This window comes from Cynoglossus semilaevis, chromosome 5 (genome assembly GCF_000523025.1).
Source record: "Cynoglossus semilaevis isolate Cse_v1.0 chromosome 5, Cse_v1.0, whole genome shotgun sequence".
In the NCBI taxonomy this organism is placed as follows: domain Eukaryota; kingdom Metazoa; phylum Chordata; class Actinopteri; order Pleuronectiformes; family Cynoglossidae; genus Cynoglossus; species Cynoglossus semilaevis.
In genome coordinates, this window is record NC_024311.1 from 13,342,387 (window position 1) to 13,369,729 (window position 27,343).

The window sequence follows — 27,343 nt, forward strand, 5'->3', positions numbered from 1 at the left end:
CAAGTCTTTGAACACTGCCCTGACTCTGCAAAATATGACTTCAGCCCAAAAAAAAAATCTCATCTTCTCTAAACATTGTTATTGATGTCATTATGACGCCTGCTGGTATAACGGCAGAACAAAAGCTATTTTAATGTTAAAAATTTCATTACGCTGGTAGAGCATTTGAAAAAAAAACAAAACTGGCCTCGTTCACGTCTGAAATACTAAGTGTTGTGTTCGCATGTGTCACACACTGGTATAAAATGTGGGGCCTGATTTTTTTGGAGTGATTTATTCAAAGAAATCGTATGGTTGAATCACAGATTGCACAACTTACACTGTAATGAAATCACATTTAGTGAAAGAAAAAGGTCAGTAGTACCTGAGGAGAAAGGGTTTCAATCTGGTTTTAATGTTAGGGTAAATATTGATTTTGTAAAACAGTTTTTGAAAAATTAATTATATTTATATTTAATGGCCAATTAATTTAGTTGTAGATAAAAGTTAATCTAAATATATATTATATTATCTAAATCGCTAGGATTTGTGTAAAAAAAATTATGAAAAAAGTTAAGATTACTAAGTACATTTGAAAAACAGCAAATATTTACAACCCCACTCAAAATTTTCGCTAGGATTTGTGTAAAATAAAAATAATAATGATAAAAAAAATTCTACCCAGCAACAGTTAAAAATAGTAATAATAATAAAAGATAATTGCCAAGATAATCAGTCAAGGATTTAAAGTTGATTAAAGTTCTCGTCTGGCCCAGAACAGACTGATAAACTCAGACTGGGAACTGCCACACAGGTGCGTGTCTCTGAAGCTCACAGCTCAGACCTTCTTAGCCACAGAGATATCAGTACATTTACATCCTAAGCTGAGGAACTCAGATGGTCCTTCTCCAGGGCAGAGAGGGAGTCCTCTGTGTCCAGTTCCCCAGGGGGAGTGGGTTCCAGGCAGCCGTGGGTCCCAGTCCAGCTGCTGCCTCTGTCTGGAAGAGGCCAGAGGGCCAAAGATGACGTTCTCTGTGACACTGGATTATCTGCCTGAGTGTAATTCTGCCTGCTGGAAGGGATGCTGTTGTGTGTGTGTGTATGTATGTGTGTGTGTTGGAAATATGAATGATTCTGCTTCAAGCAGATCTTTGTTTCTCAAGGTTTAAATATTCATCTGCTGTGTGTCAACATGCTGCCAGTGTAAGGCTGAAATGTTGACATTCAATTCTTGTCATGTCCCTTCAAACATACACTGCCCCACAGTGGGAGCGGTGGGGCAGTGTATCGTCACACAGAGTTTGTACAGGTGTTTAAAGCCCATTAACCTGATGGAATTTGGATTGAATTTTGAAAATTGTCTGTTTTTTTAGTTTTTTAAAAAATGTTTCAAATTCAAAATGTGTTAAAAATAAATTAATTTATAAGTTAGGCTGAAAATGTAGCCAAAACTGGTAGAAACAAAAGGTCGATCCATATGTAGCAACAACTTCAGACTGAAATACAAATGTCACTCCACACCTGGAGCTGTACCACCTGAAAGGAGGTGGAAAGTGATGAGTGTATCATTTTATTTTTAAAATTCAACAATCAGGCCTGATTGAAACCCCAAGCGGACCGGTTTTGGTCCAGGTGCCGCATGTTTGACACCCCCTGGTTTATGGTTAGAATCGACCATTCAAAAGCCTTAATTCAACATGATTTTTCTTTCTCTTCACTTTTCACATTTCTGTTCTTTCATTCTAATTCCTCCTCCACTCCCTCCTTCTCTCCTCCATCACTGCTGCTGTTAGCTGATGAGGGAATTAGTCTTTTCATTGACGGATCCTTTCATTCTCCGCTTTTAATCAAGCTTGTTAGTACTTCTTAATTAAGACATCACAGTCTCATTTGATCACTGTGTGAGAGTGTGTGTGTGTGTGGTAGACACCAATGCACCGCTTCAATTAGGTCCAGATCCAGTTCCTCCAGCGCTGCTCTGATCCAGCCCTGGAGGCTCCCACGTCTCCACAGATCCACAGCAGACAGATGGTACTGGAGGCTGGGCGGGTCGCTCATCGAGCTCCCTACTGTCAGTGTGCTGTGATGATCACAAACACACCAGGCTGTCGATACTCACAGTCCACTTATCAAAGAGTGTGTGGAGGGAAGAGGAATCCCACCGAGATTCTTCACACGGCAGAACTTTTCTTTTCTTCAATTCATTAAAGTTACTTCAGCTTGAAACGCCGAAAAAAGAACGTTCCAGACGTTTTAGCTCCGAAGGTCTCGTCACTGGGACACATTTGTACAAAAGATGTTTTGAGGAAAGCTTTTTTTTTTCTGTTGGTCTACATATAGATACTTGTTAACGATAATTAATGCAGCGTTTTAGTTTTAGTTTGGCTAACATTAAAGCTATTTAGCTATTTCATGCTGACTTTTATGTTTACTTTCAGCTGTCTCTTTTGTAACTTTTATTTGGGTTATTATATTCAGACTTTAGCTGTAGCTTTACGTTTTCACTTATTTTGTAAATTTATATTGTATTGTTTGCTGTATTTTAACTGCTAGCTATTATTTACGCTACTGTCTAGTGATTTTGATATTTTAGGTAACGTACAATGTTTGTTTGTAACTTTCTCACTTGATTATTACTTAATTATTACTATCCTTAGTTTCAGTTTTTGCTATTTTTAGTCTGTTACTGGATACCATTTAAAGGCAGCCTTTGAAAAATGTCCTTTTGGACCGACCAAAACCTGCAGTTGAGCCTGGTTCTGCCCCAGGCCATATCTTTAACATCAGTGCTGTAGCCGTTCCATTAGTATTAGTGCTCTTTGCCTTAATGGTGTGTGTGTGTGTGTGTGATAACGTGTGTGAGTGTAGGGAGTGATGGGGCCTCCTCTGTACATACAGTTCACTCAGTCAGAGTCCTAATGGAAAACTCAGAGAGCTCTGTCCTCGGGCAAACAGTGGTGCGGTGGGAGCCTTAATGGTAGGAGAGAGGAAAGGAGAGAGGAAAGGAGGGAGGAAGGAAGCCTTATTGTGCCAGACCTGACCTACATCTCCTCACTTCACGTCATAGTTTTTTTTCATCATCACCTGACATTATTTTAAGACATTTCTATTTTATTTCATTTTATTTTTTGCTCATATAAAAATTGTTTTTTTTTTGCAGTTTTTATGAAATTTTCCAACACTTATTAGACTAAATCTGCCATTTGTGACAAAACTTTATTCTTTATCTTACCCTCAATTGTCATTGGACCAAATATATTTATGGTATGAACAACTGTACGACAATCGTTAGCCTATTTTATGGTACCTTTTAGATTTTTTTTAATTGTGATGTCACTGTTTTCTGGCTACTTACTGTATCAGTAGAAGGATTTAATGAGGAAAAACTGTTTTCTGTAGCTTACCATAGCATTTTCTTTTATAACAACGTGACTTAAAACTTGAGAGATGTCATGTTCTGTTCAACTACTGTCTGCTTTTGCTTTGCTTTAAAATACTAAAATGTCCACTATGACGTGTACGACTGAGCTGTAGTGCCGTTCATGTCTTTGTCATTTGTCATTTGACATTTGATCATGACAGATCTTCTCTGATGGTCTGTCAATTAGTCAGCCCGTCCCTGTGAGTCACAGAAAGAAGGTAGAGTCCACGTGAGTGTGTGTGTGTGTGTGTTAGTGTGTGTGGTCCCTCTGGCGTGTCCTGGATCCTGCAGGGGGATACGTGGCTCTTTCTGCCTGGTTTACTGATGGGGCCTGATCGGCTTCCACACAATTTAGCAAAGGAAACTCTCACAGCACAAACATAAACAGACACACACTGATCTGGGCAATAACAGTGACAGCATGCACACAGGGGCAACAGCAGAGACGGTAACACATGTGTGGCTGTAATGTACTGTAGTGCTACTGTAGTATTATTGTAGTGCTGTAATGCTATCCAAGAGATACTGATGTGTGTTTAGCCACAGTGTAATCGACTAATGCCTCTTATTGTTGGATTGTGTTTCTTTATTTAATCCTAATTCTTTTTCTTAGATTAACAGCAGTCACCATTCTTAGACGTTAGCTTTAGTTAGGTAGCTGAAATATAAAAGTCAAGAGTGCTAATTAACATACAGATATGAGATACTGTTTACCTTTGGCTAAATAGCAGCTAATATATTTTATGCACTATCCAAAATGTATATATTTTGACATTCTTTGGTTATTTATGTTTGATTTTTTAATTAATTAAATTAATTAATTTTAGCAATTTTCTTCTATTTTTTATTGTCTTTTTGCTAACTTTTGACTACTTCTTTGGTAACAATTATTCCTTGGATTTTTTTCCAGCGATGTTGACTAACTTTCTTTTTTTTGTCCTGCACATATCTCGCGATATCTTAGCATTTTGGCTAACCAACTGTTTGGCTAGAGGCCTCTGCTGTTTGCTTTAATTTCAACTCTCACTCCGATCTATCTATCTGGACATTTTCCACCTAAACATAATGATGAACTATTTCTTTTTAAGAGCAGTTTGAATGGTTATCATGTATTTCATGAACATTTCTCATGCCATCAGTTTACTGCCCCTACAGTAGAAAAGAAAGTGGCAAATGTGAAGGGAAAAAAAATATCCCCAGAGCAGCTAATGGTACTTGGTACTGATGAGAAAGCATCCCGGTGAAGAAGAGCTTTGCGTGTCTGTGTGTTTGTGCTCCTCTGAGGTCACTGTAGTTCATACTGTTAGCTGAATCTCATTCCAGTCTTGGTAATGACGCCGGCGTCCACCACCGACTACAATAACCAACAGTCTTCCGACGGCCAATTACTGTCCACGGCAATTATATTTCCAATTCGGAGGTCACAGAGAAGAGTGGCCCAACTCATGCACTCATCATTTTAGGCAATTACTTTTCAAACTAATTAGACTGTCAGCCCTGGATGTGCGTGTCTGGAGCCAGCAGAGTTTTGTTTGTGTTTTGGTTGTTGTTTCATTAAATGGATGGACTTGAAAGTATGGAGCAGCGACGATATTACGTTTTAACAAGGGCTTTGATTTTTCTAGATTTTACATAATCGTTGGATCTTTGGATGTGTGTTAATAGGAGTTATAAAACTTTGGGATGTAAACTTTTTTTTTCAACAACCTCACTTTGTTTCTTCTGTTGTATTTTCTGATAATATATATTTGGCTAAACATTTAATTGAAATTATTGTTAACATTTAGATTTATCTCAGCTATTGAAACAGCTAGGTCATATAACCTCCCTGTGAAAACCCACCTTATCTGTTAGATTTTTATCAAATAGTCTTTTAGGATTTTGCTACACTGTATGTAGCAACAACTTCTATAATAGTACTAATGATTTGGGTTGATTGTCTATCTTTCTGGCATGTTAGCTAAAAAAGCTATTGTCTGTGAACTCCACATTTTACTATTCACCTTTTTCCCTTTTTTCTTTTAATTTGTCATTTCTAAATCAGTTTCTTAATTTTAAGTTGTATTTGTTAAATGTGCTGTAATTTGGTTTTACTTTTCTGTTGGTATTACCTATTTTTTTAAAATATTTTACTCTTAATCTTTTGGCTAATATTGAGCTTCTCAGCTAACAAATTAAATGTTTAGCTATTAGCAACCAACTTAAATTCTGACTTTAAGTATAAGGTCACGATTTTCTGCACATTTTTTACATTTATTTATTCCCTGTAGTTAAGGCAACATCTTTTTTATTTTACTTCTAATTGCTTCTAATTTTGAACTTTTTGGGCTAGCATTCCTTCATGTTACTGCTCATAGGTAGCCACTTTTTAGAAAACATTAGTCAATACTGCTTATGTAATAAATTTCAGTAATACTTTGCTAATGTGAGTACTTTAAGTACATTCAGAACCCTTTGTAAATGGGGCTTTTTGCTCCACCAAAAGCACAAATAGCTACTTGCGAGTCATTAGCAGGTATGCTAATCCTTTTATTTCATAATAATGTATGCTAATAACATGTCTTCACACTAAAGGTAGACTTAATTAAATGCATTACACACCCATACATCATACACTATGTTAAAGAATCACTCAATCTACAGGATAATTTCTGGATCTGAAACTCAAAATAATGTAATAGCGTAACAGTGATGTGGCTGCATGTTCAGAATATATTTGTGCCTATGTTTCCAATCGGAAAATCTGCAAGATGGGCTGTATTACATATTTTATGAGTTTTGGGGTTTCTTTTTATACCATACCTCTCTTAGACACGCAAGTAGCTGCTATACATACAGCTGGTTCAGAAACACACACGCAAACACGAAGACTTGCAAATGTAAAATGCTTGCTTCAAAGAGAAGTGGACAGTCCGACATGAGGGGATTATTCAGGGGCCCGTGTCACGTCACGCAAGCATAAAGGAACATGTATTGTTTGTTCGTTTCTACATGGAATATTGCAATAACAATCACAGCAACACATTACACTCCGACCTTTAGATCCTACACATATACCTGCTTTAAAAGAGAAACGCAGGAAGTAGCAGCCAACCATAGGGACATGGGACATGACAATTCAAACAGACACTGATTTTTCCGTTTATGGAAAATTGATACAAAAAAGTCTTTAAAGAGAAGCAAAATACGTTTTATATAATGTAAAAAATTAGGAATGACCAATAATATCTGCCAATCATTAAATGTAAATGTAATTAAAAGTGTAATCGGAAATCCAGTGTTTAGACAGTTATCGTCATATGAAATATTGTCAAAAAATCTATATCAGACATTTCTATTGTCATAACTTGTTTAGACAGTTATCGTCATATCAGATGTTATCAAAAAATTAATATCAGACATTTCTATAAAAATACCTAATTGTCATAACGTTATACAAATATTTAAAGGTTTCATGTCTGTAACTCAGCCTCGGAAGTTGTTGGTACAAACATTAACTCTCAAACCAGTACTTTTTTTTTTTTTTTTTTTTGCCACAAGGTTGTGGACATAAAATGTAAGGTTGTATTAACAACCTAGATCAGGCATGGTTCAGTTTTTTAATCCGGCCCTCCAAACTTGTCCAAATTATATAATTGGTTTGTATTGTGATTATACTTCTGCCTTTTCTCTACAATGGATTGTACAGTAAAACGAAGTAATGACTTGAAGTATTGATCCCAGAACTTGTTCATTTAAGATTCATCATTTTAGAGAACATGTATTTGTCAGGTTGTTCCTCAACTTTCACATTTTCTAATGTTATCATGGCTGCCCTACAGTTAAACAAAGTGAATGCTACAGAAATGACCCCGTGCTAACATGTATGACACACACTTCCTGCGTCTTCACGTGCATGTGACGTTATTCTCGTCTCTCGTCTGTGTATTTACAGCTGCTGTGTGCGTCATGAAAAAAAAAACTGGAAATCATATTCGTTTAGAACAAGACGTAGAAATTCCCATGAATCACTGTTTTTCTTGGGTACACACATGCAGTCGGCTCCGGCACGCACATTCATAACACGTACAGCGAAAATGCCTTGGGGCAGTCGTCACGCAGAGACATCTGTGATGGACTGTCTCATTAATACACCATTTGTAGTAAAAACATAGCACAAAACAATAGCTATTAGCCCAAAGGCTAGCCTCGGAATTAGGGTATTAAGAGTATGTGTATTTATACTAAGCTACTTAGTACAGGCTAGTTGGTACAAATACTGACATCTACAGAAATCAGAATTCTGCGTACATGTGTGTTACGTGTCAGTGGTAACCATGGTAATTCAGAGTGGAACAAAATTCCTTCTTTTCCAGGAACACTACGGTGATGGGATTGTGAAGTCGTGGTGAGATTCTGTCGTGTATCAGGTTCTGTCGTGTACTAGATTCTGTTGTGTACTAGATTCTGTCGTGTACTAGATTCTGTCGTGTACCAGATTCTGTCGTGTACTAGATTCTGTCGTGTACCAGATTCTGTCGTGTACTAAATTCTGTCCACCTAAGACGTGTACTAGATTCTGTCGTGTACTAGATTTTGTCCACCTAAGACAGTCTGGTGACTAATATCACAAAGCAGCTGGAGAAACTGTGATAACCAGGGGGACATGGCTGCCTTTCACTTCATGGGTTAGGGGTTCAATCCCAGGGTCCAAGAATTTCATCCAGTTTTGTTTTTCTAATTTTCCACAATTGCATTCTGTTTATAGTTGAACAAATATAATTATACAATGAAACTAATTGGCGAGAAAATACATTTTATTTAGTCATTAATTTATATAATGCAATTGCACACACGTATAATTATTATTGTCGCATTTGCTCATTAGCTAAAAAGTACATATGACGCTCTCGTCATCCAATGAAGAAATAAATGATCAGTAGTTAGATGAACTGTCCTCCTCGTGCCTATTAAACACACGGAAATACCACGGTGTGGAATAAAATGAGCTGCACCGAGAGGAGAGGCAGGAATACAGCACAGTAAACAAATAAATAAGGAAAGAAAGGCCGAGTGGAGGGAGGCCGTGATTGACAGTTGTCTGGCTCGCTGCCTGCTGAGGTTGTTCCCCCCGTCGACTGCTATTATCAGTTAGAAGGACTTCCCTGTCGCCTTGGCACAGACTGTGTCACCCCTCTCCCCTGGAGGATGCCATCCCATTTGGGAGGAGATGAATAGGGGTCCCCTGGCCCCGTATGAAATGAGGTCCCTGTGGACAGAGGCTTTCCAGAGAGAGAGGGCAGCAAAACAGGCTTCATGTCAGCACAACATCACTGCGAAGAAAATACTCTGGCTCTCCGCAGAGCCCACTGCCCCCATCCCCTCCCCTGTTAGATCATTTTCAGTCTTAAGTGTGGAAAAATGAACTTCTGGACAGTTCCGCTCAGACGGAGTACAAAACATCTTATATTTTTGCAATATTTTTTTCATGTAATAAACAGGACAAAGAAGTGTAGCCAGAATGAGGTTGAAGGTTAGTCGAAAAGAAAGAAAAATAACAATTTAATAAAGATCCTTTAAACAAAAGTACAAATAAAGAAATATTAATCCAAAACTAAGTTGAAGATGTGAATAAAAGCATCGTACTAGTGTTTTTACAGTGTAATGTAATTAATGTAAATATAAAAAATTAGAATGAATGCTAGAAAGCCAGAACATTGATGTGAATTTAAAAGTAATGGTCTTTCTAAAATTTCTGAACTCTTAGCTGAATGTATTAGTCCTGAATGTAGAAATCCTTGAAAATCATGTAAATAATATTGAAAATACAGGTTTTTATAACTAAAAATAGCAACAACAAAAAAAGTTCCAAAGCTCAAATATAATATTGAAAATACAGGTTTTTATAACAGCAACAACAAAAAAAGCTCCAAAGCTCAAATTAAAAAACGTGACAAAACTTCATCTGATCAGTGAATCATGAAGGACAGCTGTCGATTGATTAACAGTGATTCGTAGTTATAGCCATGTGTGTGGAGACAATAAGACATCTTGGCTGTAGGGTCCTGGAAAAGTTGGAGAGCAAAGACTATGGGAGTGCTTGAGAAATCCCTCAGTTTGACCTGGAAATAGTTACAGGAGTCTAGGAGGAGGAGTTTAAAAAAAGCTTGTTCTAAAATAAAGTAACGTGACAGCGTGAGAGACGACACAATGACAGAGTAGCTCCGTGTTGACAGACGAATCAGTGAGGTATAAATTTAATATGTTGTCTTTAATAGTCGTCGTTAGTCATTCAGTAGAGGTAATTAAAATGCATTTGAGGCATTTTTGACATGTCACTAAAGGAGCAGCTTGTCACAACATTTGTCCCCACGCTGACATTTAAAGCTGGGCGTCTGCGGCGCTTGATGAGCAGGGCTCATTTCTGAAGGAATGCAAAAATCTCAGACACAAACGGACGCTCAGACAGCTGCGCTGCCGTCTGACTGACGGGTTCAATGTACTGTGTGTAATACAAGTAAATCCTTCTCTCAGGCAGGTGTCTGAGACAAGAGTACGAGTCAGACACGTGAAGCAGAGAGGGAAAAGTGAACGAGGAGCCGTGCACATGTCACGGACAGATTTATTAAACCTTTGTCCTTTTGTTGACATCCTTGTAACTGTGGGAGGGAATCTGTCTGTTTGGCTTTTGAATTTGAACTGCTGTTTTTTTTCATGTTTTTACCCCAAAAAGTTCCTGATTAGTTGTAATTAATCAATAATCAATAAATTAATCGAACAAACAAAATTTATTTAGACCATTACTCTTCATACATTGGCTGTGCTCACTCTCTCTATATATGATGTATATATATTTATATACAGTATATGTACATATATAAATGTATATATGTATATATTTATATATATAAATATACATAGATATACTCATATCTACACATACATATACTGTTTATACACATACAGTATATATACTATATGTGTATATCAATAAAAATATATGTGTATATATATTTTATGTCACATTTAGTATTTCACGTTTTGAGTATTGATTTACCTTAATTAACGAGGATTAATCGGATTGACATTTGATACCTGAACAATTTGTCACATTTCTCGATAAAACTCCATGGCAGGAGTGGATCGAGCCTCAGGCACAGGAAAACACCTGTGGCTTTGTTTTACTCAATGACCAGCAGTGAATGGACCATCGGGGGGGCAAAGGTCACAGGAACGTGAACGTAGATGCCTGCGGTTTGAAGGCTAATATTATCACACGTATGATTTTCTCCCATTAAAGAGACATCTGCACTTTTATCCGTGGCGTTGTGGCCAAACTGTGGTTAGTGAGTGTGATAAACACAAATGGCAGCCTCCCTGGTGGGAAACAGTAGAGGTGCATTGTACGACCCCTGTATGGCACGACACCTGAACCCACTCTCCGCCACCGTCATTCCAGCAGCCAGCCTGTAGTTGACCGTGTTTGGATTTTGCAACTGCCAATCCTCCCTCGTGCCCTGTTGCACACACAAACACACACATAGTCACTTGTTCACTCTCAATTTAACCCCAGTGACGGGGGCAGTGGTTAGTCTCCTCGCGGGTGTTAATGGCCAATGGAGCAGATATCGTAATGAGTGATCAATCTCGCACTTGCTCGCAGTCACAGCAACACATTAGCCATTCATACAGATTCAGTTCACTCGCCTGAGCAGAAGATCCGGATGCATATTTAATGTTTATCTTTCACAGATCTCACCAAAGGCAACCTGTTCATAAAGGGAAGTCTTTGAAATTGAAAAGTCTGACGCTCCACACACAAGTTTTGGTCCTGGATCTCCTGAGGAGTGATAATACTTTTCCCATGTAGGAGAAGAGAACTCAGTAAAGATAACAGAGTTGTTCTGACGGACGTACAGCCTGATGTGATAAGTCCTGTCAACACTGCATTATGTCAAGTAAATTAGACTCGCAGGTAAAAGAGAAACACGTGAATTATTGTCACTGATGCACAGCACAATGAAATGTGTCCTCTGACAGGTCCATACCAGTCCTAGGCACCATCATCACAGCACCAAGACTTTACCTTCGATGCTGTTCTGCATCTTTGAGTTCATCCTGAACTGTAGAACATCCAAAGGTGATGTTAATGTAAATGTGTGAGTAAGATGAGAGCATGTTGAACTCCACTGTACCAGCTGAGGGGTTCAGTTCTCTGAAGTTCCTCTTTTGTTTCTGCTCAGAGCCCTTACACTGGGCCCACGTGTTGTTACAGTGTGTGTGTGTGTTCATTAATGTGTGTCACGGGGCCAACCTGGCGCCTTAGCGTCAAGTCAGATGTCATCGTTATCGGTACGTAGTCAGTTATGCAACACACAATGTTTTGTTGGACCGTCCCAGAAACCATTTGCACCACCATCAGTGGTAGCTGAGCAATTGCGGCATCATGCATCCCAAGTCACCCGAACGGAGTCTGAAAGCAGGTTTCAGGCAAGGCTGGTTCCAATTCAACTGTGATAAATGGGCAGATAAGACAATCAGTGCACAGCGAGCAGTGTTAGCTGTCAGAGCAAAAAACTCCGACTCTGCTGGGGAGTGAGTCCAGGTGCACCCACAGTCCTGCAGCCAAGGAAGGAGGGAAAACCATGGGTGTAAGGAGGTGTCTCTGGTAGCCAGTGTGTATAAATACCAAAAGCAAAGATGTTAAATGTGACTCTTGTCGGGTTTTAGCAGCGTTTTCTTTCCACTCAGGCCTGTGGACGGGGAGCAGGATGCTGCGGGAGGAGAATGGACTCGAAACATTCAGCTCATGTTGCAGCATTGAAACCGAGCCTGAATCTGAGATCCCTGAACAGGTAGGTTCACTGAGGACTTTAACGTTTCTATCATTGGTAGTAAACCATAATCCTACTTCCTGTACTCATCTGCTCTTTTGAATTTGTACTCGTAAGTTCCAACAGTTAAAAAAGATTGTGGTACTATTTACTCCCTGAAGCATCTGTATAGACGTGTTGTTGCATCAGTGACCATTGGATGAGAATCGTTATGACCATAGATTGAGCCACTGAGGCGCGGCTTTCCATTTTTATGATAAGAATGTTGTTTAAAGATCGCCCTCTGTTGAAGACTGAGGACATTTTTATGATAAGAATGTTGTTTAAAGGACATCCTCTGACTGAGGACTGAGGAGAATCACATGACTCATTCTAAACACAATATAAATGTGTGGCTGATTGAGGTGTGTAGTGTGTGTTCTTGACTGGCCTGCCTGCAGTCCAGATCCTCTTCACATTGGTGTGTGTTTTTGGATTGCGTTACAGGTCATTTCGGAAAAAAATTCAGATTCAATTTTTATTCTTTTTTACCTAATTCTTGACTGGGTTTTGGTTACAGATTACCGTTATTTTTTTTATTTTAATTTTTGGTCACATGTAGCAATTTCTGTCTTTATAGATATATCACTTTAAAGCTACTCATGGCAAGCCTTTAGCTAAATTTACTTTCTTAGATTGAAGTAATGAAAACATACTGCACCTAGGCCTGCACTGATAAACCTGTGTGTATATATATGAGTGTGTGTATGTGGGGGAGGAGACACTTGGCTAGGGAGTGAAATGTCATGTAGCAGTGAGTGAGGGGTGTTGCTGCTGTGTTTGGAGTCTGTGGATGAATGGAGGGCCGGCTGTTGGAAAAGGTTCTGGTGTATTGTTGTAGGAAACCTGCTGCATGTGTCTATAATTCACTGTCTCCAAAGGTGTCACATCACAGTGGAGGGAGTACCCATGATGCACTGCTCCCAACTGAGAGAGGCAATAATGAGTCTGATCATGAGACTGTTATATATTCTTGTTGTTGTTGGTCTTCATCTTCTCCTCCTTTTACTCCATATTCTTTTTCTTTCTCTTCTCTTCTTTTCTTCTTCTTCTCCATCCCCTCCTTTTACTCCATATTCTTTTTCTTCCTCTTCTCTTCTTCTTCTTCTCCATCATTTTCTCCTGCCTCTTGTACTTCTACACCTTCTCCATAAACTTTTATTTCTTCTAATATTAGCGTGGAACTCCACATCTTTCAAATGTACCCTGAGATGGAAAATACATAGCGTGTTGCTACTTTTGGCTTTTTTTTCAAATTTCTTCTTTTTTGTGACTATATTTAGATTTAAAAACAACTTGTAGTCGTACTGAAGCTAAATGTAAATGTTTTCTGTGAGTGAAGTGATTTTTGTTCCAAGTTTTGACCAAACCTTTATAGTACTCTTGACAGTTGTCAACTGTTATTTCCATGACACATTTCGTGGCCCCTCGTGTTTATCACAGAGCATAAACGCTTTCTTAGAAAACTGTCCAAACCTAGTAGCTCATAAAATAATTATATAATTAAACACAATTAAAACCTAGTAGCTCATAAAATAATTATAATTATATAATTAAACACAATTCATTTCATAATAACAAGTGAGTGTTTCATATAACCGTCACTAACTTAACGTCACATCACAGAACTGCTTTCTTAATGACTACAGTTTGATGTCTATGACTCTTCTTTGGTTCTTTCTCTGTTGTCTCTTACCTCCATCTCCACCATTTCTCCTCAGCACATCTCCAATCTCCATCTTCACCTTCTCTAACTTTCTGTTGTCTCTTACCTCCATCTCCACCGTTTTTCTTCAGCACATCTCCAAACCATCTCCACCTTAACTGTCCCTCTGAGCTGCTCATTTCTGACCCTGTCCATCCTGGTCACTCCCAGTGAAGATCTCAGCATCTTCATCTTCATCTCCTCCACCTCCAGCTCAGACTTTTGTCTATCAGACAGAGCCTCTGTCTCTGAACCATACGTCGGTGTTTTAGGTGAATTAGTTTGAAAGCACAAAACAACTGTCTGTCACTTTTGATCTGATGGACTGGTATCATTTTGAGCCTCAACTGATGGACTGGTTTCATTTTGAGGCTCAACCACAGTTCGCTGTCACTGCCGCTGATGAGTTTTTGTGTTTTGAGTTGTTGAAGCGGCATCACAGACAGAGGTTGAAATGACAAGACTGCCACCTAGAGGTTTGTTGTAAAATGGAGCAGGAGCTGTGTCTCTCATCGTCAGTGGACACACACTGCTGTGAGCACCAGCAGCTCCTGTTCCACGGTATTCTGTCGATATAATGTTGTGTTTTAGGCCTTATTTACTGCATGTGCACGTGTTTGTGCTCATGTTTTCACTTCTCAGTTGTGATCATCAAATAATTAGCAACGCTGCATTTTTACTTACGTGGTGCATGTGGCCGAAGTCTTCTTCTCCAAATCCCATCTGTCCTGTTGGTGTAAAACAACACATGGTGACCTGCTCTCAGTGGTTGTGTGTGTGTGAGTGTGTGTGTGTGTGTTTAAGATAAAGACAGAGGGGTTGGCTGGGAGGGCAAGGGTGGGGCATTTCAAAGTCATGAGGTCTCACCTGTGAATCCCAGAGGTCAAGTCAGGTTGCCACTGATGACCTTTATGTAAAGGTGAGGCCTTTGGTGGGAGTTTGTGTGCTTTTGGCTTTAGCCTTTTTCTAAACATTACTAACGGCACTAAACACTACACACAAACATGTGTTTAGCCTCAGAGATGAAAGTTTCTATTTCTTTAGAAAAGAGAGAAAGAATTCATACATTTTGCAAATAAAAATCATTTTATTCACATCCAGCTCAGAAAATAACCAATTACCCAATACATTTACAGTATATAAATTTACTCTCTATATATAGTTATATAATTAACTATATATATATAGTTATGAGGTACTAAATATACCATTTAAATTATACAAAGTAAATTAATTATATTAATTATAGATAGATATAGATATGCAGTCAAAACAGAACTATTAACTAAAATATAGTCGATACAAAATATGGAAATTTTACCACTAAACATCCAACTTAGCAAAATTAGGTCAAACTTTGATAATGAATTTTAAACTATAGTTTAAAATTACATTATCTCAAAAATAACTTTGTTGTTTTTCTCTAAAATATAGCATCAATTGCTAAATGCTAATTAAACAATGTTAAAGTGAGTAAAAAGGTAGCAGGACAGTCAACATTAATTGTCACAGTACAGTATGACTGAATCCTGGCTGTTGAATGTGTAACGATGATAAGTGTAAAAATCCTTTGACAATAATCCAGTTCTCTACTGGTCCCAGACCAGGCTGGGCTGACTGACTGAATCACTGACTCTAATCCAAACAATAGCACACAGGGAATGACCTTTGTTTACAAAGGCTGGTTGTGCTGGCAGTCCACAGACATGCAATCCATAAAACGTAAACACAAACATGCACGACAAACTTACACAGACACACGCTTTAACCTCGTGAGAGCGTTTGAAAAAAAAAAAAAGTAATTGGGATTTAAATTGGTTGGAGGCCTGGGGCCTTGTTTGGCTGCCTGCTCTGTAAATGTCTCCTGGTTCTTTTCTCTCTGAGGTGATTTAAAAAGCTGCTTGTTTAGGGCTGAGTGATTAGCGGCGATGTCCAGGGGCTTCCTGCTCATCTGAGGCTTCCTGGAACAGCAGAACAGACCTGCTACAGTGTCATGGCTGAAGACCGGAGGCCCCGGGGCTTTGCTGTCTGGTGGAGACGAGACTGTGTGCCGGTCCTTAGTGTAGTGACTCAGTGGGACAGTGTTGTCTGAGTGTTGTTACCTTGACTGAAGGTTTATATGTATATATATACTTGTTCCTTTTATTTAATTCTGTAGGTGAAATGATCATTCTGGGAAAGGCATATTTGAAAAAATAATTGTGATAAAATTACATATTGTATATTATAAAAAGTCCCATGGTACAAATAAATAAAATACCACAAACATAAAAAATTCACACAATAAAATGTATTGGTCTTCTGGTTTCAGTATTACCCACTATTACTCAGTATGGAACATGGGCCTGTTTAGTTGAACACAATGTTGATATACTTGCAGGAATTCAAGAAAGACAGTGTAGGGGACCCTTTAGTCTTTATTTTTTTGTTTCTATAGCAAATTGCTGCCTCCCAGTGGACGGATATTTAATTGCTCTGCTCATCACTGTGGCATTGATGAACGATGAAAAATTATCAGCTGTAAATAAATAATAGTTTTCTGACCAATTAGGTTACTGTGAAGTGACAACCTGAGTGATGGAGTCATATCACAGCAATGAAATCACACAGAGAGAGACAGACAAACAAACAAAAAAGTGAATGAAACAAAGTCAGGCACTGACCCTGACACGCAGCTGAACAAACAGCAGTTTAAAGTCCTGTTGACACCAAGCAGGAAGCGAGAAGAAAAAGAGGAAATGACATGAGCAGAAATCGCCTCCTTCTGTTCACTGTCACTACGCATTATTCGAGACTTACCCAACATGCACCTGGGGGAATCACTGTGTCCACTTGAGTCTCTCTCTGGTGTCTGGTACTGCATGTGGACATGGACACACACATGAATGGCTAATTTTGATTATTTAATTTTCAATAAATTTTTATTTATTGTTACTTTTGTAAGTTTCAAGTGATTTCAGTGAGAATTGTGGGTTTTCCCTTCTTTAACTGAGGGGTACCAACAATTTTGTCCACGTGTGTAAGTGTGTGCTTGATAATACAGGCTGTAGTAGTGTTGTACTGAAGTACTGTACATTCCGTAGTACTGTAAATACAGTACTACCACGGCTGCTCTCAGCTCTGCTCTGTCAAATCTTCCGACCCTCGTTCTGGCCAGGCTCTGTATTTCATGAGGATTCATTCTAATATGCATTATTTCTACGTGTTCACGGAGGAGGAAGAATACATCTGTTAATGGCGTGAACCCCTGGATAACGTCGCTGAAAATGGACTCCATCTGATATTAATAGGTCTGACAAAAACACAGCCACAGTTATTACGGTTATTTATACATTTTTACCTCACAAAGCTGTTATACTTCACTGAGCACAAATTTATTTTGTCAAACTCTTTAATGGTAATTTAATGAACCGCGACCTCTGGTTGACAATTAATGTCAGACGTATCTCCACCGTGTTCATTTATTACCGCCTTTTCTTTTTTTTAACCTTGCCTGTCTCTTCTCCTGGGCAGATTCCTGGGCTTCATTCAAGTCTTATTAAAAATGAACTGTTCATCATTAGAGCAGAGACTTTTTGTCCACTTTCTGAAGCTGTGCTTCAACATGCGGCCATCAGATTATAATGAATGTGTTTGTGGAAATAAGCACAGGCTCGTGTTTGTAGTTGATGGGAATCACGGAGCCCAGATTGAAGCAGTCGTTAGCGGACTTCGCCTACTTTTCAAACTCGATGCTGAAACGTAATTCACAATCTTACAATCGTTCACTATACAGTGATGAAATATTAGTATCTTGTTTGTACAAACCAATTGATTTTTTCCGAATTATAGCAACAACCATTTTAGTATCTTGTTTGTACAAACCAATTGATATTTGTGGAATTATAGCAACAACTACTTCCAATCTGAATCAGGTCAGTTGGCTGATAGATCGTGGTTCACCGGTTTCTGAAGAAATTTCTAAAATACTGATAATTTACAGACGATGTACAGTACAGTAGAGCAAAGTAGATGTCATCTACAGTTTGACGTTTGAGGCGATTCAGGAAGTCAGGTGACGTCTCCCGGGTTGGAATGCCATCCATCTTCAAACCCATAGTCAGTAAATTCAGTCTGTAACTTTTGCTGTTTATGTTTTGAGTAGATAAATATACAAATTATATATTTTAGCCCGACCCTAGAAGTTGTCACTGGTGCAGGCGCCCTCCTGTGGCCAGGCAACAAGTCCAGCAGCCTTGAATTCTGCAGTAATTTTTTTTTAGAGAATAAGTTTGGAGTTCTCTATGTTTTGTCAAAATACTTGAAAAAGAAAAAGGGGAAAGAAAAACAGTTGTAATGTAATTATCAGCCTAATACATTTCTACTGTACTTTACTGTACTGTAATGTACTGTATATCACCACTGGCCTAGCCATAACTAAAATCAGGTGTGAAACGCCCACCTGCTGCTTCTGTTCCAGCAAGATACAGAAAAATATCATATTTTGAAATGTTGATTCATCTCAGTTAATCATGATTAATTTTAGGACTTGTACAAGTGTCACGGTGCAGAAAAAGCCCCAGTTTCACAGAGAATGGTGACCTTCACTGACCTTTGACATCTGATGTAGGTTAAGTTCATCGGTGAAAAACAGACCTGTTTTACCAGAGTGAGACAGTCGTCACACCATCGCAGACGTTTCCAGTCTCCTCTCGTTTCTTCCCATGTGCCTGGAGGCCTCTGGCTGGGTTTCTGGTCTATCATACATCCCCTCCATACTGGGATCAGTGGGGCCATCACGCGCCTTCCTTTGATGTCCTCCAGAGTTAATCTGGTTTTGAAGTCAGATTAGTTGAGTTGTAAACACCCCTTCAGACCTTTAGACTCTGTGCAGAACCAGGGAGACAGAAGTGAAGTGGTGGTGGGATTGACCTGTACATTACAGCTCAAGGTTACAGGACGGGAAAACCACTTTTAATCTAAAAAAGAAAAAAAAGAAAAAGAAGATTATTAAAAAAAAATAATATCAAGAGTTATAATAAGCTTACAACTCTTTTTTTTTTAAATCTCTGAAGCACAATGATGATTATTAGATTATGACCATACTGTATATTTTAACCAAAAATCTAGATAACAGCAAAAAATAAAAAAGAATAAATGTATTGACATGTTCATGTTTAAAATGATAGTAACACAGATTTCTAAAAAAAAAAATAAAGAAATGAATTAACTCCTTTTTGTGTAGTTACCAATCATCGCAATAAAAACAACTGTCAGTATTCCAAAGAGAAACTGAATTTAAAAAATTTAAATTTTACAAAAAGACTTTTAAAGAATTTTAAATCAATGTCACAATAAAATATTTAATATTTAAAATCAGCTATTAAGAAATTATAATTCTTATAACATAAAAAATATATAAAATTATCTTAACATATTGTTTGATTATTTCTTTGATATCAAACTAATATTTAAATATTTGTATTTTCACAGGTATGTTTTTATACCTATACAAATTCTACTTAAAATAAGACTTTATATGTCAAATATGTCAAAGTTGTTTTCATTTTACTCTAAATTTAAAAAATTGTATTTCTCCATATCTTGACCCTACATCCTCTAATTCTAACCCTTATTCCAAACTAAATCTTGGACTCGTCCACAGTGTGGACCTGAAAAATGTCCACAGAAACAATATTACTTTCTTCAAAAGTGACCCCATAAGCGTAGCTGAAATAGAAACACACCTACGTGTGTGTGTGTGTGTGTGTGTGTTTGTGTGGAGGGCAGTGTTTTTCAGACCGGTAGCCCGTCTGTCTCTTTCACATTCCATTAGTTCCTGGATCCACATCAGAGGGCAGAGAAAGCGCACAGACACTGCAGTAAGACGCAGGTGTCAGGATCAAAAGTCGGACTGTCTTCTGTCCACAGCAGGGGTCCAAGACACAGAGGAACCACAACAACATGGCATTAGAAACCACAGTCGTACACACTGAGCCAGCTGTGCCTCCACCTCCACCTGTAATACTGGGTGTACTTCCTGTCCTCAGGGCTACTGTTACTGCAGGACTGTTACTTACTGCTCGCCCACGGCCGGGCTGATGGGAAACCGTGCACCATGCTGCCTACGTCTTGTGCCTTGTTTCAGTTATTAAAAGGCATGGGACCAGATGGTGCGTGCATGTGTGTGTGTGTGTGTGTGTGTCCAGATCTACACTTTGGCTCCGGGCTCTCCCCAGAACTGGCACAAACCCAACTGGGTCATCCATGCAATCTCTCTCCCTCTCTCTCCCTCTTTCTCTCCCTCTCTCTCTCTCTCTCTCTTATCTGTGTATCTGAAGTAAATATTCATAATTCCTTTTGCTTCAGGAATACTGGGAGGGAAGAGGGGGTGTGGGGGGGGTGACGGGGGAGTAGTGAAAAATAGCCAAACAATAACAGACATGCTGGAACTATGACAACGAAGCAAAGACTCATAAAAAAAATTAAACTCACTTGTCAGGACAACGAAGCAAAGACTCATAAAAAAATTATGTGTCAATGTATCAATGTGTCAATCAGTTAGCAGCCTTTAGCTAGCCAAAAATGCTAAACCAATAGCTCGGCACAGGAAGAGTAGTTTACAATAGCTCAGTAATTACAAAAATATACCACCATATTACCGGATACTATTAAAATGGTAGTGTAATTAGCTCAGATGTAGCTAAAAGTTTGGCTTTAATGTACTGTTTTGTATTATCAGGAAATGAACGACCAACTCTCCTAGAAACAATCAGATTTTTTTTTGTAATTAAAAAAAAGTTAGAATTCACCAAATTTTAAATACGTGACAAAGGTGCTGAAATGTGACAAATCACCTTCACACTAACGTTATCATTTCTGTTGTGATGTTATACCGTAGCCGATGTGTTATCACTGACACTGTCTGTGGCTGTATTCCCTCCACCTGTCTGCTAATCCGCTGCTCCACCACCTGCCCTCCAAAGCCGTCCAGGAGGAGGACAGTGATTACATTAGTCCTCAGAGAGTTGGTCAGATCAATACTGAGTCCCTGTTCAATCCAATACAATCACAGCTTCTCACTAATGAGAGCCACACCAGACCAGACGGACTCACCGGTAAAGAAAGATGAGGCACTTGTAGCTGTTTTTTTGTTTGTTTGTTTTTTTCCAGAGACTTTTGTCCAGGTGAAATTGTGTTATAGATTTGTTATTTAGTACAGGAGACGGCTCCGGCTCTCTTCATCGACACAAACCTCATGATTTTGGCATTTACTAGTCCGACATCTCCATTTTCTATTCATCAGATGTGTCTTTTACCACTGACTATTTTCACCACCGTCCTATTGTCTGTCAGCAGCGTCCCCTCTTTCTCTCTCTCACACGCTGCTGTTAAATGATGGTAATTTTCCGCCCAGGTCCGAGTGTGAGCTGATGTGGCAGGGCTCTCGGCTCCCCACTGTTCCTGATGAGGCATGATGGGAAATTACCCAGAGCTCTCTGTTGTCAAATTGTAACTCACTGTTTGGTTGTAATAAGCAGGCGAGGCCCCTGTAACCCGCCGGTGTCCACGTGCACACGTATATAGGCAGACGTTTAAAAAAAAAAAGTGTGTGTGCATTAATTACACAGTGTGTGTGTGATCACCGCAGTGACCACAGCTGTGTGGACCACGCCTTACCTTCCGGGTCACTGGGGTCATCAGCGGGTACAGCATCGTCACTGTCAGACACCGCTGCAGCACATAATCAAAGCCCTGGCTGCGTCCCCGCGGCTGAGACGGTTCCATCAACTGTTCTCAAGTGGTTCTCCCTGTACTTGACAGGAACAACCTCGACTGTCACCGCTGGTGATGACTCCGTTACTAGTAGAGTCACTTTTCTGTGGTGTTCCACAAAGTTTACTGCTTTAACTTGGACAGTCAGTTATTTATTTATTTATTTATTTATTTATTTATTTATTTATTTATTTATTTATTTATTTATTTATTTATTTATTTATTTATTTATTTATTTATTTATTTATTTATTTATTTATTTATTTATTTATTTATTTATTTATTTATTTATTTATTTATTTATTTATTTATTTATTTATTTATTTATTTATTTATTTATTTATTTATTTATTTATTTATTTATTTATTTATTTATTTATTTATTTATTTATTTATTTATTTATTTATTTATTTATTTATTTATTTATTTATTTATTTATTTATTTATTTATTTATTTATTTATTTATTTATTTATTTATTTATTTATTTATTTATTTATTTATTTATTTATTTATTTATTTATTTATTTATTTATTTATTTATTTATTTATTTATTTATTTATTTATTTATTTATTTATTTATTTATTTATTTATTTATTTATTTATTTATTTATTTATTTATTTATTTATTTATTTATTTATTTATTTATTTATTTATTTATTTATTTATTTATTTATTTATTTATTTATTTATTTATTTATTTATTTATTTATTTATTTATTTATTTATTTATTTATTTATTTATTTATTTATTTATTTATTTATTTATTTATTTATTTATTTATTTATTTATTTATTTATTTATTTATTTATTTATTTATTTATTTATTTATTTATTTATTTATTTATTTATTTATTTATTTATTTATTTATTTATTTATTTATTTATTTATTTATTTATTTATTTATTTATTTATTTATTTATTTATTTATTTATTTATTTATTTATTTATTTATTTATTTATTTATTTATTTATTTATTTATTTATTTATTTATTTATTTATTTATTTATTTATTTATTTATTTATTTATTTATTTATTTATTTATTTATTTATTTATTTATTTATTTATTTATTTATTTATTTATTTATTTATTTATTTATTTATTTATTTATTTATTTATTTATTTATTTATTTATTTATTTATTTATTTATTTATTTATTTATTTATTTATTTATTTATTTATTTATTTATTTATTTATTTATTTATTTATTTATTTATTTATTTATTTATTTATTTATTTATTTATTTATTTATTTATTTATTTATTTATTTATTTATTTATTTATTTATTTATTTATTTATTTATTTATTTATTTATTTATTTATTTATTTATTTATTTATTTATTTATTTATTTATTTATTTATTTATTTATTTATTTATTTATTTATTTATTTATTTATTTATTTATTTATTTATTTATTTATTTATTTATTTATTTATTTATTTATTTATTTATTTATTTATTTATTTATTTATTTATTTATTTATTTATTTATTTATTTATTTATTTATTTATTTATTTATTTATTTATTTATTTATTTATTTATTTATTTATTTATTTATTTATTTATTTATTTATTTATTTATTTATTTATTTATTTATTTATTTATTTATTTATTTATTTATTTATTTATTTATTTATTTATTTATTTATTTATTTATTTATTTATTTATTTATTTATTTATTTATTTATTTATTTATTTATTTATTTATTTATTTATTTATTTATTTATTTATTTATTTATTTATTTATTTATTTATTTATTTATTTATTTATTTATTTATTTATTTATTTATTTATTTATTTATTTATTTATTTATTTATTTATTTATTTATTTATTTATTTATTTATTTATTTATTTATTTATTTATTTATTTATTTATTTATTTATTTATTTATTTATTTATTTATTTATTTATTTATTTATTTATTTATTTATTTATTTATTTATTTATTTATTTATTTATTTATTTATTTATTTATTTATTTATTTATTTATTTATTTATTTATTTATTTATTTATTTATTTATTTATTTATTTATTTATTTATTTATTTATTTATTTATTTATTTATTTATTTATTTATTTATTTATTTATTTATTTATTTATTTATTTATTTATTTATTTATTTATTTATTTATTTATTTATTTATTTATTTATTTATTTATTTATTTATTTATTTATTTATTTATTTATTTATTTATTTATTTATTTATTTATTTATTTATTTATTTATTTATTTATTTATTTATTTATTTATTTATTTATTTATTTATTTATTTATTTATTTATTTATTTATTTATTTATTTATTTATTTATTTATTTATTTATTTATTTATTTATTTATTTATTTATTTATTTATTTATTTATTTATTTATTTATTTATTTATTTATTTATTTATTTATTTATTTATTTATTTATTTATTTATTTATTTATTTATTTATTTATTTATTTATTTATTTATTTATTTATTTATTTATTTATTTATTTATTTATTTATTTATTTATTTATTTATTTATTTATTTATTTATTTATTTATTTATTTATTTATTTATTTATTTATTTATTTATTTATTTATTTATTTATTTATTTATTTATTTATTTATTTATTTATTTATTTATTTATTTATTTATTTATTTATTTATTTATTTATTTATTTATTTATTTATTTATTTATTTATTTATTTATTTATTTATTTATTTATTTATTTATTTATTTATTTATTTATTTATTTATTTATTTATTTATTTATTTATTTATTTATTTATTTATTTATTTATTTATTTATTTATTTATTTATTTATTTATTTATTTATTTATTTATTTATTTATTTATTTATTTATTTATTTATTTATTTATTTATTTATTTATTTATTTATTTATTTATTTATTTATTTATTTATTTATTTATTTATTTATTTATTTATTTATTTATTTATTTATTTATTTATTTATTTATTTATTTATTTATTTATTTATTTATTTATTTATTTATTTATTTATTTATTTATTTATTTATTTATTTATTTATTTATTTATTTATTTATTTATTTATTTATTTATTTATTTATTTATTTATTTATTTATTTATTTATTTATTTATTTATTTATTTATTTATTTATTTATTTATTTATTTATTTATTTATTTATTTATTTATTTATTTATTTATTTATTTATTTATTTATTTATTTATTTATTTATTTATTTATTTATTTATTTATTTATTTATTTATTTATTTATTTATTTATTTATTTATTTATTTATTTATTTATTTATTTATTTATTTATTTATTTATTTATTTATTTATTTATTTATTTATTTATTTATTTATTTATTTATTTATTTATTTATTTATTTATTTATTTATTTATTTATTTATTTATTTATTTATTTATTTATTTATTTATTTATTTATTTATTTATTTATTTATTTATTTATTTATTTATTTATTTATTTATTTATTTATTTATTTATTTATTTATTTATTTATTTATTTATTTATTTATTTATTTATTTATTTATTTATTTATTTATTTATTTATTTATTTATTTATTTATTTATTTATTTATTTATTTATTTATTTATTTATTTATTTATTTATTTATTTATTTATTTATTTATTTATTTATTTATTTATTTATTTATTTATTTATTTATTTATTTATTTATTTATTTATTTATTTATTTATTTATTTATTTATTTATTTATTTATTTATTTATTTATTTATTTATTTATTTATTTATTTATTTATTTATTTATTTATTTATTTATTTATTTATTTATTTATTTATTTATTTATTTATTTATTTATTTATTTATTTATTTATTTATTTATTTATTTATTTATTTATTTATTTATTTATTTATTTATTTATTTATTTATTTATTTATTTATTTATTTATTTATTTATTTATTTATTTATTTATTTATTTATTTATTTATTTATTTATTTATTTATTTATTTATTTATTTATTTATTTATTTATTTATTTATTTATTTATTTATTTATTTATTTATTTATTTATTTATTTATTTATTTATTTATTTATTTATTTATTTATTTATTTATTTATTTATTTATTTATTTATTTATTTATTTATTTATTTATTTATTTATTTATTTATTTATTTATTTATTTATTTATTTATTTATTTATTTATTTATTTATTTATTTATTTATTTATTTATTTATTTATTTATTTATTTATTTATTTATTTATTTATTTATTTATTTATTTATTTATTTATTTATTTATTTATTTATTTATTTATTTATTTATTTATTTATTTATTTATTTATTTATTTATTTATTTATTTATTTATTTATTTATTTATTTATTTATTTATTTATTTATTTATTTATTTATTTATTTATTTAAAATCTAAAATACCAAGAAAAGACCAAATGTGTGGCTCCTTCCGTCAGGGTCTGGGAGGACGTTATGGTGCGTTGACTGTTGTAGGTGAGGCAGGGGACACAGCTGTCTGTGTGGATGGAGGGTGGGCTGCAGTACCTCGAAAGAACACAGGTTCTTTTATCATCGTGTGTGTGTGTGTGTTGAGATTTTGTCCATGCTTGATAATATAATAATATAAAAATATTTTTACAGCAACAACAGTAAGTACCAGACCAGGACAATCAGTTTTGTTTTTAAACAAATATAATTTCGGGTGAAGTTTGTGATTTTTTTTTTTTTTTTTTGCCTTTTTTTAAGGCATTTGTGATAGTGGTGTAGTCCGTCTCCAGTTTAAATCGATGAATTATGGTCACTGTCACGCAGCCACCGGCTGAAGGTGGATAAAATGGCAAAGGCCTGGCTAAACTGGTGTAACTGAGAACATGGGCATTTAAAACTGGCACACACACACACACACACAAAGTGCTTGAGAGCTGACAGTAAATAAAATGAGAGGTCCTTAATTAGCTCTCTGCCTGGGGGTGAAAATACACACGCACACACACACACACACACAAAGTGTGTCAGTCTGAGCCAGGGTTGAAGTCAAACCTGTCCAGTAAAACCAGGAAAAATCCACCACAACACTTCAATGTTTTTGTCTAAATATCATTGTATTAGCTCCAGGTTCTTTATTTGGTCGTGCTTATTCAAAAACACTCATCTTCTTTGATCTTTTTAGTCAGTTTGTTTTCATAGTTGTCTATACAGAAATATCCAGCGTCATCAGTAAGAGATCGACTGTGGACGTCCACAGGTGCAATTTAATTAGAACAATCTAGAAAACAGAAGATGGGAAAAAACAGCCAAACTTCACTTCACATTTGTCAGGTTTATTGAACAGCAGGTGTGGATTAACAAATAATATGTATTTTTCTAAAATAGTCTAGTCTTTTTAAACTCAATTTTCTCTGGGGTTTTCTCAATTTTTATTTTGAATTAAATGCACATTATCTTACATTACTTTATATTTTAAATAACGTTTGAAGGTTTTAAAATGTAATTGTTTCACACCAAAAACCTACTGATGTCTGTTTAATCCTTTTAATACGGAGTATTACTCTAGTATATGCTCTAACCCTAAACTACAATATATGAACTAGGTATTTTTTAACATTTGCAATTTTAATTTT

General features: G+C 32.7%; 1 protein-coding gene across 2 annotated transcripts in view; it reads left to right on the forward strand.

Moving 5' to 3' along the window:
- immp1l (inner mitochondrial membrane peptidase subunit 1) overlaps positions 1-27,343 on the forward strand; it is a 52,698-nt gene that overhangs the window by 14,174 nt on the left and 11,181 nt on the right. For both annotated transcript variants that reach the window (XR_003049667.1, XM_017032533.2), the window contains exon 5: positions 12,131-12,234. Coding sequence is in view for 1 of the 2 variants with exons in the window: in XM_017032533.2 (XP_016888022.1) it covers positions 12,131-12,234 (104 nt within the window). In the remaining variant the exon portion in view is untranslated. The remainder of the gene's footprint in view (positions 1-12,130; positions 12,235-27,343) is intronic.